This window comes from Aquila chrysaetos, chromosome 12, assembly GCF_900496995.4.
Source record: "Aquila chrysaetos chrysaetos chromosome 12, bAquChr1.4, whole genome shotgun sequence".
Lineage (NCBI taxonomy): Eukaryota > Metazoa > Chordata > Aves > Accipitriformes > Accipitridae > Aquila > Aquila chrysaetos.
Window position 1 is genome coordinate 40,682,871 of NC_044015.1, and position 16,978 is coordinate 40,699,848.

The following is a 16,978-nucleotide window of genomic DNA, read 5'->3' on the forward strand; positions in this document are numbered from 1 at the left end:
TCTCCCTGTTTAATGTATGCTTCTCTCCACGTAACTCCTGTGTTTAGAGCTAGAAGACTGTCATTCCTTTTCCTTCTAGCTCATTCAGAGAATAATTATAATCCGTAAAAATAGCAGTAATAACCTAGAGAATCAGTTTTGTATAAATCTGCTAGAGGCTGCTAAGAAATCAAAGGAAGTTAGTTGGGAGGTTCAGGAACAGAATTGTGAGGCAAAACACTGGTTTCTACACGTATGCAATTTTGTTTCTAACAGAACAAGTTTACTAGAAGTATTTTTTTGAGAAATGGTATATGGAAAAAAAAAAAATGCCTGAAAGCTGAAATCTTTAATGATTTGGGATTGGGTAAATTGTGTCTGCCACAAAAATGTCTTCTGTAGTGACACAAAGCATTCTTGCAATACAATATATTTTTAATTCAGAAATGCTTGTGTTTCAGAGTTATAAAAGCTAAGACTCGATGATCTTAAGGGTCTTATCTAAATGATTCTGTGATTCTAAATCAAATGGTTAAAAAAAATCAGAAATCAAATGGCATGTTACCTAATCGAAAGTGAAACTTCTTTTTTTTTTTTTTTTTTTTTTTTTAAACTTTACTGCAAAGAACACCTACACATACTTGTCAATCTGCTAGAGAACTTTTTATCCGAATTTGGGGATTTTGTTTTCCATGCCTGGCTACAAACTGAAAGATCCACCATTCAGAGTTTTGCTTTGCATTGCTCTTATACTCCTGATAGACAAAAATTATTTCATACATTGATTTTGCTGTCATACTTGGACAAGTTCAGTGAAGTGCGTGTTATTCATTGGAGTTAGAATAATTAGGAATTTTGTACAAGTGGGATACAGGTGCTGAGGATTTTTCACCCTGGCAGGACACTCATTTTTTGATACTTTTAAATATATAGCACTGTATGAGTGGAGGGCACGTGTTCGTTTGCTTGTAAAGGGTTCTTCTCTGATGACTATTGTGGAAGTGGTGTTTATAGACAACACCAGCTTTAGTTCTGAAAATATGGTAAAGGATGGAAGTTGTGCCCTCTAAACTGAATTGGACACAGGCACTCACTGAATTTGAGAGCGCACTCTTGAAAGATCAAATAGCTGTTTTGCAAACGCTGTTGACTTTGTGGCACATGGAGGGGAATAGACTAAGGCAAATAAAAATCCCAGGTGGTATTGTTATTATGGGTTTCTTTCACTAGATCCTTATGCTGTTGGGCTGCTGTCATCTTCTGGGTTTCTGGAGGACTTCCACATGGCCTGCGTGAAAGTCGTTAGATAATGCACCACTTTTTCTAAGCCTGCTTCAGAGCCAGACCTCTTTTGGTTTGGTTTTCATTTTTTTGCTTCCTCTGTTACCAGCTGCCAGGCGATGGGTTTACATTCAGAGCCATAGCCATTCCTTGGTTTTCCTTGTTTCTCTTTGCCAGTTGATTTGTATTCTATTAGTTGTGGGGTTTTTAATAAGCTGCATGACAGGGCACAGCCATCTCTACTGTGTTTTGTTCTCTACATGTTCCTTGCCAAGGCCAGCATCACGTCAGATGCAAGCTACGTGCGAGATGTTCTCGGTGTCTTCAGGGAATGTATGTGTTACAAAAATAATTCATGATATGTGAGTTTAAGGACCTCCTTCGCAGTTGTGCTAATGAAAGGACTCCTCATCACCTGATTTCTTTTACTTATTTATTTTTTACCAAAATGGGATGTCTTTCTAAAAGTAAGCTATGCCTCAGTCTGGAAGGACAGGCTTGCTGCAGAAATGCTTGTGCTGTTGAAGGACACGGACCATCAAAAGCCCGCCTGGCTTTACGGCACCAGCACCTGTGTGACAGATGAAGGCATTTGCTCCCTCTGCCACCAAACTAGAATGAAGTGTCTCCCTGGCTTTCCTTTCCCGTGGCAGGAGGAAGGATGCTTTTGGCGGTCGTCCCGCTGCCTCACTGTGTCGCACATCAGCGGTCAGTGCCCACGGCTGACGGCTTTGACAGTCACCGATCCAGCATCAGACTCCTGCAAAAATAGCACAGCAGCCTCGGAGAAACCAAATGTCATTCTCCTGAGCAATGTTCTTGGTAGAAACAGGGTCCTGCCCTGGGTGCTGCTCTGCCCGCTCAGTTTTTGTAGAAGTGAAGAGAAAGCTCTGCACTTGCCACAATCACTCTCCTCTTGGCTGGCGAGGTGCAGGGTGCTAAGACCTAGCTGGCATGTTGGCGTGCTGCACTTTAGGTTGGGTTGGGAGTTTTTTGTTTGGTTTTGGGCTAGGCAAAGAGCTTTTGAACTCTTCTGAGAAAAGAGGGAGCAGGTTTTGTAAACAGTAATTGATAAGACTGTTTGGGGCTCCTCATACAGAACTGCTGTTCATCCCCTCCAAGGTGGAGGAGATGTTGCAGCACTACCTGTTGGCAACCCAAGCGTGGATTAAAGGACAGCCACTGCAAATGCTGACCTTTTAGCTGATCACTTGTCCCATGTCACTCAAAGTATGGCAGCTGGCAACAGGCATGGTTTAAATTTCCAGAGAAAGTATATCAGTGTGCTGGAAAAACCTAGATTTTGCTGTTGAGTATGACATCTCCCTGGCTATGAAAAGTGATACGCTCACAAGATGTTGAATTTTATGTTGATTGTAGCCTTGTGATAAAAGGTGATGCATACTGTGTTGAATGTATTTCCAGAATGACTTTCGGGAATTGTGGCCCTTTCTCTAGTCTTTGTTGTGCACCATGTTTGACATCTCCTTCCTTTGAGTGTGCCTTGGGAAAGCTTTGCCAAAGTTACTGGCTGGTAGAAAGCCTCAAGTAAGTGCCGATTTCTGAAGAAATGCACATTGGAAAGTAGTTTCCTGCATCCTGATTGAATGCTCAAGAGCGTATTTTCAGTGTCATCCAGAGGAGTAGGAATTGTTTGAATCTGTTAAAGCAGGGGTGTGGAAAGAAGCTGGTGGCAATTCTAAAATCCTGTCTCAAGCCATGTCCCTGCTGTGCCTTTCTGGGTTTGTACGGAAGCAGTGGTTTCTTCAAGAGCCAGGTAGGTTAGGAATAAATATGTCAAAAATTTTCTAGGATATGAATCTGTGGATGCACAGTAGTGTTAAGTTGTGATACAGTGGGAGGAGCGCCTGGTGGATGTTGGAGATTGGTACTTTTGTTGGAGGTTCTTCTGGTTCACAGAGGGGATTTAAAAATAAAACCACTAACTAAACACTTCAATGTGTAAGCAGTACTTTTCGAGGAGCCCAGCAGTGTTGGCATCCATGCCTGTCGACCTCATTGATACATGTTTTATATACAGTCTTGAAACCATTAAAAATACCTTGGCTGTCAAGATACAGCCAGAAATAAAACCTAACCTTGGAGCTCTGCTTTCCCTCAGTACTCCCTGAAAAGGGAGGACTTCAGAGCTGTGGAGCTTTGAGCGGAATGAAGCTTTAAAAAAAAGCTCGAGGGAACTATGCAAATGAGAAAAATGTCTCTGGGAAAATTAGAGAAACTCACTGATGTTGTGATGAAAGGTTGTCAGTGGAGATGGTGACAATTGAAGTGCATTACCCATGGGTGCTGCGGTAATAGAAACAGGTGTTACCGTCCAACCTGTCTGCAAACTGAAATGCTTTGGCTGCATGCCAGCTGCCAAAAAAAATTTATAAAAAAATAGAGCTAATGGCTGCATTGTTTGGAGAGAGCACTCATTTCTTATTATTCAGTTCCTTAAAATTAAGGAGAAAATACAGAAATCTGAAAAAAGATGAGAGGAATGCCAAGCAAGGCTTCCTGCCACCCACCCGCCTTTGTTTTTAAAATGAGGTGAAGAGCACTTTGAGAATTGACCCAAGGATAACAGCATTTTATGTCAATCGCAAGGTATCCGGATTTATTTTAGTCTCCATTAAAATGGGTGAATTTGAGCATTTCTGTGAGAGCAGGAAATGTCTGTCACACTTGGTACCTACCCAAGTGTATACCCGAGTGTGGGATGTCAGCTACCTGCCCTTTTTATGTGCCTGATTCAGGACACAATTTCCCCTTTTGCCTTAAAAATGTTTTAAACAATTATGTTAGGATGGTTTCATAGTTCGATGCTCTGTCCTTTCATTATTTGTTATCTCTTTCTTTCTGTACCTTTGAGGTTTTGTAAACAGTGCGGTGTGGGTCTTGCATCCATCAGTATGCAACGGCTATTCAGCTCTGGGCAGGTTGAAAAAAGCAGGGTCTATGTTGGAAAAAAAAGTGATCTTCTGTTTAAAGATTTTAGGTTTTTATTTAGAAAAATGAGAAGCTGATTTAAGCCTGCAGCTTTTATTCTGACAAGCTCTAGCAACTGAGTGCATCACTTTGCAAACTGAATAATGTTTCTGAGCTAATGATGTGAGTGTGCATGCATGCATGGGCACGCAAGGCAGAGATGAGGAGCTAGGAAGTATGTATTATTTTTTGCTGCTGTTTTAATCACTGAGTGCTGGAATGCCTGTTCACTGTCATGGATTTTTGTGCTCTAGTGAAGCCCAGCTATGGAAGAAAAACTAAGTTAGTTTTTTTTAGGCTTCATCTGGAATATACTTCTTGATTTGATGAATTAGAACCATTTGGTTTTAGTAATTTTTTCAGCTGATTGGTGTGTTACCCTTAGGTTCTTAACATGGTTTATTCATTCTAATCAATTTTCAAAGGAGAATTGTTTTTGGATCATCTTGCCATTGGTGACTTTTTTGAGTTAGCTGTTTTTAAAGTGGTTTTGATTATTGGGAGTGTTCTCTTGCTATCAGAGGGCAGTATTTTTAGGGTTCTTCAGATTAGACAAACAGTTCTTCCAACCACGCTTATGTCCATGGACAGGGAATAGATGTCTGTATAGCTCCAGGAGGCTTCAGGTCGGTCCCTTGTTGCTGACATGCACTTGACTCTCTGCCCCAACTGAAGTGTTGGATCCCATTTAATGAAAGTAACGTAATGACTTTGAGCCATTCAGAGGTTTTTCGATGGGAGATGGAGTTTAGATACTAAGCATGTGCTTTTTATCAGCTTCTGAGGTATGGACTCTTCTGGAAAACAGATTTGTCAGATCTTCAGACTCTGCACAGCAGGGTAAAATTCAAAGGCTGTGGGGTGCTTTTATCGTTCAACCTGGAAGGTGAAAACTCATCAACACCAAAACCTCATCTTGTACAGCATTCGTTTATCAGAAAAAAGCAGTGATTCCAAATGAGAGTCCTTTTGCTTTGTTGCTCCGTGTTAGTTCTGTTACTCATGATGATGGTTGCGCGGTCCTTTTTTCAGCAAACTTAAGCTCTCTCCCCTTTTTGTGATTTCAGGTAGGGAAACCAGGAAAGAAGTTGTATAGATTCAGGTATCTGGTTTACGTAGTGCTTAAGCACAGGTATTTCATTTGCCCAAACTTGAGAGAGGAACTTTGCAACTATGAAACTTAAATGCTTTGGTTTAGGGAATTTGGCTTGTGTATGTCGGGGACCTTCCAGAAGAATACACTTCTGAAGGACACGTTTGAGGAGTACAGTCAGACAAAAAGAAAGTTTGCTGGAAAAGAAAAGGAACTACCCAGCAGCTTATTTTCTAAGAACTGGAAGCAATTTAATAGTGTTGGATGCCTAACATGGAGGAGACCATTAGCAGTCCTCTGGTGCCTTGGCAATAAATCATTCTACAAAACTAATTAGGTATAATTCTGCAAGTCATTTGAGCAAGGTCCTATTAAAACCTGTGCTCCTAGGAGACCTGTTGTTGAGCTGCAGCATTTGCTGGGAACAATGGAGGCAAAGGCAATGCTGTTATCAGTGTGGGCCTCGTTATTCGCATAACGAAGTAAATCATGCTGAAATGTCCTGTTAATAATAGTTAGGAAAGACATTTGTCAGTCCAGGGGATCTGGAACAACTGACTGTGTTTCTCAGCACACAAATGTAGCGGCACCGTTAAATCATCCCTGTAGAGTTTGGAGCGTACAGGCAGCAGGAGAGATGAGTGTTATGAGTTAACGAGCTAACTTCAGCTCTGAAGAAAGTTCGCAGAAATGCAGAATGCAGTATTTCTGAGTATTCCACACCGCAGTATATTGCTTAGAGATTATTCTCTTTCATTTAGGATGCATCTGGCTGATGGTTAAGTGTAATAGATAGGTTGGTGTGGAAAGGATACCGAATGTGCCAGAGCAAATTCTGTACGTGCTTGGTCCGTTTCATTAATTTCTCACTTTGAACGAAAGACCAGGAACAAAAGTTGCAGTAAATGTTTCTTGTAAAACCTGATGCTTCCTAGTAACTTGTGTTTACTGTCACGTTTGCTCAAATAACAGCCACAAATTTTTCCCTTCCAATTTTCCCCTGCAAAGTCATTAGTCAGGCTTGTTGTGATGAACACCTAATGAACTAGACACAAGCGAGCTCTTGTCCGACAGCACAGGAGCTTCAGTAGGCCTGTGATGTGTCCCAGCAGGCTCTGCCCTTGTTAACACCGTGTGCCTTTGGACTGCTTTGAATCTGCCCGGCATGGAGAGGGCACGGAGAGAGCATGGGGCTCTGCCTGTAAAAGACACGGGCACAACCATGCCTTCGAATGCCACACCAGCAAGCCCCGTTGCACTGCTCAGAAGTATTTGTTTGCAAAAATTTGTTGACTTGATTTTTATTTTTATTTCTTTTTTTTTAAGAAACATTTAAAGAGAAGGGCTGAAGTACCCAAATTGCTATTTCTAAAGTTAGGCACTCTTAATTTTTTTTTTAAAGGCCTGAGAATTGCTGGGGAGGGATGACAGTCTGTTTGTTTTCACTTTCTGAAAGGAGAGAAATATGATCATTTGCTCTTACAAGTAATAGTGTAACCTCTAAACCTTGTCCTGATTTATAAGTGTCTGCTTTCATCAGAGGGACCTCTGATGACAAAAGGCTTGTGGAAGAATTTCACCTGTGCAAGACAGTTGTCATTAATTTCTTTCTGTTATAATATAATGTCAATTACAGGTTTTTCATTTTGTTGTTGAAGTTTGTAGTTAAAACTGTTGTACTTATGACTAGCCGCAGTGAGCTGCTACATCAGTGAAGAAAATCACTTGGAAGATGCTCAGCTAAGAGCTTGTGGTGGCCCCTGGGAAAGCAGCAGGGGATACAAATTAAAAAGCAAAAACTGGGATGGCTTATTTTGCCCAGATTGCAACGAGGAGAACTACATGAAAGGAGTTGTGAAATACTTCTGCACAGATTCACCTGACTGAGGAGGCTGTTGTTGAACAGAGAAATATTCATGGCAGTATTTGGGGTTGCCTGCATCCTGAGCTTGTTCCTTTAAGTAGATTCAGTGCACTGGGAGATGCACTGTTGGCTGTTTGCTGGTGAAGCAGTAAGAGATTTCTCTGTAGGTGAGGTCTTCTGTAATACTATTATTTGGGCTTTCCTTAAGTGTCCATTTATAGAGCTTCTTTAAATTGACTTGTGGCCTGTTTATTTTAGTCTCCATCATGTCCTTGTCAGGCCTTGCAAGAGCATGATATTGGAAAGCTTCAGTGGTAAGCCAGTAGCATAGGTAGTGTCCCATTCAGGTGTCAGTTCTTAATGAAAGGGAAGTTTGATGTAATGGAAATTTCACTTCCCATACATGCAAAAATTTATGTTCAAGTACCCATTGCTAGATGGTAAATGTATTTTATCTTTTTGTTTAGACTGCTTTCTGTGGCCAATATTATTAATTACTTGATTTCACAGTGCTTAAGCCACCAAAATAGAAGTACAATGAGCAAAGTAGACAGCTATTACCTTTAACATATGCAGTTTTTACTTTCCATTTAAGTTGGTTCATAAGGAACGGGGTAATACAGAGAAACTGGCTTAATTTTAATTTTTCTTCTTATTTTTTTTTCAGTTGGCAAAAAAAATTCGTGAGAAATTTAACCGTTACTTGGATGTTGTGAATCGTAACAAACAAGTAGTGGAAGCATCATATACTGCTCATCTCACGTCGCCCTTGACTGCGATCCAAGACTGCTGTACTATTCCACCATCCATGATGGAGTAAGTATTAAATTCTGAAATTACTTATGCGGTCATTTAATATGTGAAGAAAAAACATGATTTCTTTGCAAAATAGCCTGTGTTTTCTGCCACTCTTGATAACTCTGAAGAAGGGGGAAGACAGTACTCCAAAGGTGCTCCTTATCTTGTCCTCATATTCTTTTATGTTTCTACTATGCACACATTTAATGAGGAGCTCTAAACAAGAACTGGGGCTCAGCTGTGATGGGTTGTAGAATGAAACAAAAAGGAAAAAAGTTTGTTCAACCCTTAATTGCATGGAACGGTCTTCTATAGAAAATGAGTCTGTCTATATCCAAGATACCATTTTTGCATTGAGACACTGCTTACCCTGAATAACTCTTCTGAAGCTGGTCATGGGACTTCTGTTTTTTTTTTTTTTTCCTTTGAAGCGCAGTAACCAAAATCACGAGTTGGTCAGTACATCACATGCTAAAAATATTGCATTACAGTTTAATCAAGTTGACATGCTGCTGTTTGATACAGGGAGGTTTACCGAAATTGAGTACATTGCATGGAAACTGAATTTGTTCATTTCAATTCATTTTGAATAGTCTAAATCCAGGCAGTTGGTTGTCTTTAACCATGTTTTATAATGCTACGTATTTGCAGACACTTCTTTGGGTTTCCTAATTGTAGGAAGTTGTGATAGAAGGGCTGATTTTTCCAACAGAAGTGCAATAATTTCTTTTAAATGCTCAACATTTTAAACATTTACTTCGATATGCGCTAGAAAAGAATAAGAGTAACTTTCAGTTTATGCAGACCTTGATTACAGAGTATATTTTCATTATTTATATGACAGTCTGCTTTAAAAATATTTTAGAGAGAGGAAGGTAATTTGGGTAATAAATATTAAAAGCACTTTCTGCAATCTAACTCTGTAAGACAGCTTTTCCTTTAATGACAGCGTGCTTTCATCTTTTCTGAAGTATGGCGTTAACCTTTGTTTATATAAGGAGTTAAAATATTCACTGCATTCAAATAAGTGGTATGAATCTGCGTCTGGAGAGAAAGGCCACTTGCTTGTTTTGTGTTTGTTTTGATTGGCATGAAAGCAAGAAATCTCGATAGGGTTAAGCCTCAGGTGGCTTCAAAGAAATGGGTACCTTGCTGTTGGGGTGTGCATAGATTTGGTGGTCTCAGTGCAGTTCCTACTGGACAAGGTGCCTACGTAAATTGCTGGCATATCTGGTGTTCAATGGCCAGACTGTTGGCAGCGTTAGTAGAAAGGTCAAGAATTAGTTGAGGATGAAAACCTTTCTGCCCTCTGATCTCACCGTGCAGGAACCGCCAGCCAGCAGTAACACCTTCCAAGCAAGGGGTGAAGAGAAGGAGGAATGAGGAGATTTATAACCCCCTTGGCAGTATTGCATAATTTTTCACAGAAAAAAGAGAGGTCTGCTCTTAGTCTGGAAACTTTCATGAATTTCCTTTCACTTTGTCCTCCAAAATTACTTAGCTTGGAAGTCCTTTAGAAATTCCTTTACCTGTGGTGGACTTGCATAAGGACCCTTCACAGTAAGTGGTTTGAAAAACAAACTGGAGGTCACAGCTGGCAAAGCAGAGGTGTGAATTTTCTATCTGCGGAACTCCTCACTGAGGCTCTACAATACGATTTTCATTATTTAGTTACTTGGATGATAATATTAAATCTGCTTAAGTGGTTACCAGAGCAGTCTATCAGTCTGCAGGATCTTCCAGACAGCACTTCAGCAAGACTGGATTGAGTATGTATAGTTGAGAACAGTGGCTTATCAGACTATCGGGCATATACCCACTGCCGTCTTCAGGAAATTGTCTGCAAGTCATACAAAGAAAGAATGAAAAAACATGTTTTCCTTTTGAAACTTAACTTCCAAGTTGTTAGTGCCGTGCTTTGTTAGTTGCCTGATTTGTCTAAATGCTTCTGCCATCATTTCATTTGTTGTTTCTCCCCCTTCTGCCTCTCCTGCCTGCTGCTCTTCCTTTCATTTTCCTTCTCCGTAGCATCTCCTTTCTGGGAGATTCCCTGTTTTGGTTAAAATGTCAGGGGAAAAAAAGCTAATGTTGATATCCAAGGTGGTGTTACTGGGTTTATGTTTGACACAAGCCTGCTAAAGGGGAAAGTAAAATGGTTCACATCGGCACAATGTGGTTGTTCCTGAAAAGCCGGGAGGGTACCAAGCGCCGTTTCCCTGTTGAGCATCAGCTACTTCAAAACCTGTCCTCGTCTCCCTGCCTCTCCAGAAAAGAGATTAATTTTTAATAAAAATCTCAGAATGAGATAACTTTCTTTTTGAGCAGAAGCTTTCCATCGAAATGAGATTACATGCTCCTCAGGATCCCCCTTGGGCACTTCTAGGCCTGGTTCAAATGGGTGAAACAGCCAGTGGGGTGAGTGTCTTTGCAGGCAGACGTATCTGAAATCACCAATAGCTTTTTTTTTTTTTTTTTTTGTCCAAAGGGGTACATAAACTGAGATTTTTGTCAGAAAATACTGAAAGTTAAGATACCTGCCTTAATGGTCGGATTTTGGACAACTGGAACATACATATGAGTGTTTGAATGTGGATTTAGGAATTATTTTTGAAACACAGGCACAAGTATCTCCCACCTGGATATTGTGATCATATTTTGAAGGCTACTGATTTACCTGAGCTCTTCCATTATTAATTTTTGGACTAACTTGCTCTGGCTACGAGGAGGCCTGCACTTGCGAGAAGTTAAGTTGGATGTGCTATTGCTGGTGACAGCTTATCCTTGAGGTTTAAAAGATGTGTGTTAGTGTTGGGCAGAAGAGTGCTGGTGTTAGAGCAACAATAATTAGAATAGTTTGGTTTAGAGCATTTATTAGCTGCTGCTATAGAAGAGGTCACATTGAAGACGACACAGATTTGTCTGCGCTATTTGCTGTTTTCAGGAGATACTTTGCTTTAAATTGTACCTTGAAAATGTGTGTGTCCTTAGGGCTATGGTTTTTCTTTCAGGAGGGTTGTGAAATATTTGTGTTACAACTGCTTAACTCTGTGTATTCTTTTTCTTGGTGTAGGGAGGTGTTTTGTCATGTGGCCTCTTTACTTGAGTAAACATTTGGCGCAAGAACAGTGTCAGAAGCACATTATCTTCAGGCTATATTTTTAAGGTAGATTTGAAGGCCTGTTCCACAATATTTAAGGCTCTTTATTGCATGCTATTCAGCCTCGAAATGCACAGTGACATCTGAAAATCTGAAGGCACTTCATGCTGTCATTTGATTCTTCCATCAGCCTTTTACATTGCTGTCTAGCTCACTGACATTGCGTTGGGAATGCAGCAAGTTTGGGTTGGTTTTGGAAAAATTATGTGGGAAAGAGATGATGAATGTTGTGTAGAGAAAGGATCCCCCCCCCCCCCCCCCCCCCCCCCCAGTTTTTTTTAATGGCTTGGTATCTTTAGTTTATATTTGTTGTTAGCATTAACAAAATTATCCCTGTGTGGCCTTGTGTTTGCTTGTGTTTATCTTGAAAATCTGAACATTGGCTTAGAAGACCATTTGCCATGTTGCTTGAGATAAGCTGTGAGAATACCACACCTGGTAACTATAAATAAATAATACAAAATAGGACTAGCAAAACACAAATGGGGATATAAAATGAACCTGGTGTTTAAATTGCTTATTTGGTTGAGTAGTGAGATATGACAAGGAGAACAATTTTTATTTTCTTGCTGTTATGTCGTGTTCGCTTTTACAGTGAAGAGCCCAAATGAGTATGTGTCCATGTGACTCTGGTTCCAGTTCATAGTGACTAGTTTGGAATTAAAACTAACAGCCTGACTGTACTTTCGGTTGCTATATTGTACCCAACATGTACTAGCCTAACTCGTGTAAGTACTAGCAATGATGTATTTGTTCTCCCCACCAAGGTAGGTTTGTGCAAATGGAACTACCTTGCTTTGGAAAGTGGTGTAAATAAATGAATTAGAATATGCAAAAACAACTTGATGAGGCAGTGCAGTTGGTGGCCATTGAGTGGTTTTAGCAAGGGATTTTTCCATAGGCTTTAATTCAACAAACATTTAATTGCATGCTTATGTTCATCTGGTTTACTAAAGCATTTAAACCTGTGCTCGTGTAAATGGAAATTAATCATAAGCATAAGTGTATATGCAAGTACTGCGATGTAGAGCTGGACTGCTGAATTGGAGCAACAGAGCCAGGGCTGTGTGTTTTTCTTTAGTTTTTGCTGTTCCTTTCTTAAGATACAGCTGTTTGCATTTTCAGTTCTACTTAATCGAGGTTTTGGAATGGAAAAACGATCACGGCAATGGAGGGAGATACAACAGTTGAGAAGAGCAACCAGAAAGCATAGCTTTCAGACAAGCTCAGAAGTGGATGGTACGAAGATCCGGTATCTGCCCTGCCATCTGGGCTATATTTTTTGTCCATGGGGTCAGAGCCTGGAGACTTGCTCCTTTTCGCAGGTCTGTGTGCCGCATTGGGGAAGGGTCCATAGCAGTTGGGAAGAGGCGTTGCTCCAACCAGACAGAGTTAATATGGATAAAGGGCTCCAAGCTTTTAGCAAAATGGATGGATAAACTGATGGGAGATAAGGAAAATGGATGCCAAGTGACATGCATCTTCTAATCCTTGATGAAATCCCTGCTGGAAAAATAAGGCTTTGTGCTGCCTCACTAATAAAGGCTGCTGAAGCTGCCATGAGAAACAGATTTCATGCTGTCTCTAGACATTCCCTATCATGATTCAATTGGGTGGTTATTTACAGGACAATGTTTTAATTAAAGTATCTTCCTTCTTAAGAGGATAAATACCTTTGTGTACAAGACAGTGTCTCCTGTTGGTCATGCATGAGATGCTTCGTTCCCGAGAAAGCCCTTGGTAGGTCTTTAGGAAGTTTTGGAACTGAAATGGCCTGATGCGCGTGGGTTACAGATGGGGCTATAGCAGTGTCAGCAAGAGGGTAGGAGAAAGAGTAAACTGTTTACTTATCAGAAGTACTGAACACCTGCAGCTTCCCTGCACCTTCAGTGGGAACTTACGGGATACGTGTCAGTTGTGAAAAGTGTATAAATAGGGACTTAAGAAATGAGTTTGGGAAAGCAGGTTTGGAAGCATTAGCTTTGCGTGGGGCTGTAACTTTGCAGGTCTGCATAGTCTGACTTGGGGATGACGACTGAAACAGCTTTCCTCATAAAGATGGTGTTGGACTGGATGGCAACATGTAGATCAAATAGGTGTTTTATACTGAATATTTGGAGATGAAAGAAACTCAAACTCTTTCCGCACAGAAGGAAAGAGTAAGTCTGATAATGTGTGTAATGTTTGAGTATTCGTCATCTATCTGGTATACAAATGCCTTTTTTAGGAGAAGCTGTGATCGATGCTAGCTGGCTCTTGTAGGAGACTTTCAGAAGTAGCTTTATATAGTTCCAGTTTTGCCAGTTAAGTTCAAGTTATGTTCGCATGATAAGTACACGTGAAGACGCAGTTGCAGGTATGTACTTCACAGAATCGGTGCCATAGAGTGCACTCCAGGAGTTTTCTTGACACAGCAAACCCCTGCATATCTGCAGTAAGATTACCTTCCATAAAAAAGGTAATCTTACTCAGATTGCATTTGTGAGGGAACATGCAGCTGCCTGTGCAGCTTTTCCAACAAAAAAACAGAGACGATTAAAGGGAGACAAAAAAAATCTTCCCTAACCCAGTCTCGATCTTCCTCTTCCTCTCCTACCCCGTTTTAAGACCTATCACGCTCTGATGCGCTACAGCATTTCATGTCCTCGGGTGTCTGTGAGAGAAGGTAGGAAACAGTTTCCTTGAGTTGCCTGCAACTGGGACCCAAGCAGGGAGAGAAGGGCAGAGTCGCAGCTCTGGGAAGCCACCCCACGTGGTGCCTTGCTGCTGTGGGGGGTGGCATGGCTGACCCTGGTCCCCCGATAACACTACTCCTCCAGATGGGACGTGAATATACATGTGTGCTGGTGGAAACATCCCCCTTTCTTTTTGCTTCTACCCTGGAGGACAGAAATAAATTTCAGTGCTGGTTTTTATGGAAAGTTGTCACGGGTCTCCAAAAAATGTACGTTTAGAGGCACACTCCCATTCATTAATGCTCTTGCTTCTGCTGCTAACATACATGTTTCAAGACAGGTGGAAATCTTATTTTTGTTCTTTATTTAACTATGCTGATAAGAGTTTAGGGAATGCATTTATCTAAATTTGTGAAAGGAAGTGGAATGGGGAAATATTTGTTGGTGAAACATACTACTTGGCAGTGTTGCGTTACAAACATTAATAGAGCTGTTTGAATAAGTGAGTTTACAAACCTGTTTTTGGAAATCATTTACTCCCTGACTGTGATACCGCCTTCAGAAGTGGTCTGTTTTTCTCATTTTTAAACAGATGGTTAAATATTTGCTAATGCAGTTCAATTTTATCGCAGCTCTTTCTGTGTTTATCTTTCCTCTCTGGAGCAGTTAAGTGGGAGATAACGGGAATCCCATTCAGTTCCTTCAGTTGCCACAATATCTGAAGAGCTGCACTTCCAAAGGAGAAGTGGGTGGGCCGCTCTAAATTAAATTTAAGATGTATTTGCTGTACTTGCAGAGTATCGGACTACAGTAATGCATGTGGGTTTCTAGAAAATGTAGGGAGTGTGCATAGTGCTAGTCTTGGCATGACCTTGTTTTGTCCATAAACTGTAGCAGGTATTTAGGAAATTGCTCTCTTGGACCGCTGCTTTTACTTTGTAAATGTGGCCGAGTTCCTCATCAAAAAGTGGGGTTTGGAATAGTTTGTTACTGGGTTGCAGTCCTCCTTCCAATAATAGACTCGCTCTCAGATGTAAAGAAAGTGTACTTTGACTTTTTCAAGCAGTAGTTGAAATAATTGGAACAACTTACATGCCTTGCCAGAAGAAACTGGTTAACTGAATCATCAGTAGCTTTCTCTTGTTGAATTTATTAATTAAAAAATTGTTTTCAAACATTCTGTTTAGATGCAGTGGGAACCATATATTTAATTATTTATTTAAGTATGTAAAATATGAGTTATAATCTTGCCTTACAATCCAGAAAGCATGTCTCATTGTGAATTTCAAAGGAAATGATGAATTTTCAATGAACTTACGTAATTTCATCTGCATACTAAAATCAGCTTAAAATTTATATGAACGGAAAGGGAGGGAAAGAAATGAGTCTTAAAAACAATGAGAACCCCTCGATAGCTGCTCAACTGTCATTTTTATACGCAGCTCCCTCATTTTTCCCTAAACTGAAACTGTACAAAAGAGGTTGATTTACACTGTAAATTCAGGCTGAACAAAATCCAATTGGAGCTCACTTGAGCACTGTTTTGATGTAAGATTCAAAGCTTCTGCAAATTTATTTTATCTTCTACACTTGCTGATCTCCTGCTTGTAAATCCTGTTGAAGGAGAATAAAAATGAGTGCAGCCTGATGGGAATTTAATGTCTGAAGTTCAAAGCAGTTTGCACATCAGAGCAAACGTCAATCAAATGAACATCTTGCAAGCTAGGCAGGGAGCGCATTTTTCCATGGGGAAGAGATCAAAGTGGGAGTCGCAGCTCTGTTTGCTCCCTCGGGATGCAGTTTCGATCGGTTGTTCATTAAAGTGAATCCAGAAGGAAGGGCTTTTTAGAGAGAGGCAGGGAAAGGGGGATGGGGTGAGTGGGCCTGTCTTGAACCTGAATTTCAGCCAATGACTTTTGCTCTTGTTTCAGTAAGTACAAAAACTAATTACATCTAAATACAGGGTTTGTCGCGTTTTTCTCGTAAGGATTTTGGAGGACTTCCTAAGTGTGTGTTGGCTGTGGTGTTAGAACATTTTGGGCCAAATCTCAGAGGAGACCTCAGTCAGCCATCACTGTTACTGTCTGCCTCGTAGCCTTGCTGCTGGCAAAAGTGGGATACACTGGTAGAAATGAAGTCTCCTTTGTGCAGAGAAAGGGTGGTGATCAATGCTTGTCTGCAAATTTTAAAATTTTCAAGTTTTTGGTTTTTTAACTTCTTCCGAAGCAAGTGATGAGAAGATTTGTATGGTTTGAAACTTGTATGGAAAATGTGCAAGGTATAAATACGTCATAGGAAAGGTAAAACCAATAGTTACAGCCAAGAATATAAGCATTTACTGTACATGCCACATGGCAGTGTTGAGGCTTTAGTTTTAATTGTTGCTCTAATGGTGAAGATTGGCAAATAGGTTAATAGCACATTCTTAATTGAGACAACTCAGAGGCACCCAAAAGAAGCACGTGGAAAATTCTCCAGTGTAATTAAAATGATCACAAATATTGCAATGTAAATTTGCCACAGTACTGCCTTTGCCCAGTTTCTGGTCTTGGTTTTCTGAGGACGTACATTTGCAATGGGAGCTGGTCTCTTCTCAAGATCCTTGTATCGTGGAACCAGTCACACTTCAAAAATATACTCCATTGCAAGGTGCAAAAAGTTAGTTTTAAGGCAAACTGCACCTGGAAAGAGATTCAAAGCAGATATCCCACATAGCTCGGTCTGGAGCAGTCCTTGCTCTAGGATCCCAGGTCTGTCTGAGGGCTGGTCTTTAATTTATGGGGTTTAAAACAATTCTTCTTCTGCATATTTTATTTATATAATTTTCCCATTAACTGTATTCTCTTTTTGCTACTTGTGTGCTGTAGGAAGAGAAGGGAGGGGTGGGCTGGGCTGCAGTAATTTTTGGCTTTCCTTTTCCAGCTCTGCTGCAGATTATTTAGGCAACCATGTCTTCATTTTCCTGATGGGTAACATAATACTTACTCACTGAGAAAAGCTGAGGGACTTTGTTGATTTTTGCATTAAAGTACTTTAACATGCTCCGATAAAAAGTACAATGTAATTAGGGTGTTCATAGCTGAAACACTGATCCCCTTGGCCCATGGCGATGGGTTTGGGTCTGCAGGAGCGCCCGTGGT

The 16,978-nt window shown here is 40.6% G+C and overlaps 1 protein-coding gene across 1 annotated transcript in view; it reads left to right on the plus strand.

Annotated features, from left to right (window-relative positions):
• Window positions 1–16,978, plus strand: part of CACHD1 (cache domain containing 1) — a 112,319-nt gene that overhangs the window by 43,558 nt on the left and 51,783 nt on the right. The window contains exon 3 of the mRNA XM_030033683.2: window positions 7,876–8,024. Within this exon, the coding sequence (XP_029889543.1) occupies window positions 7,876–8,024 (149 nt within the window). The remainder of the gene's footprint in view (window positions 1–7,875; window positions 8,025–16,978) is intronic.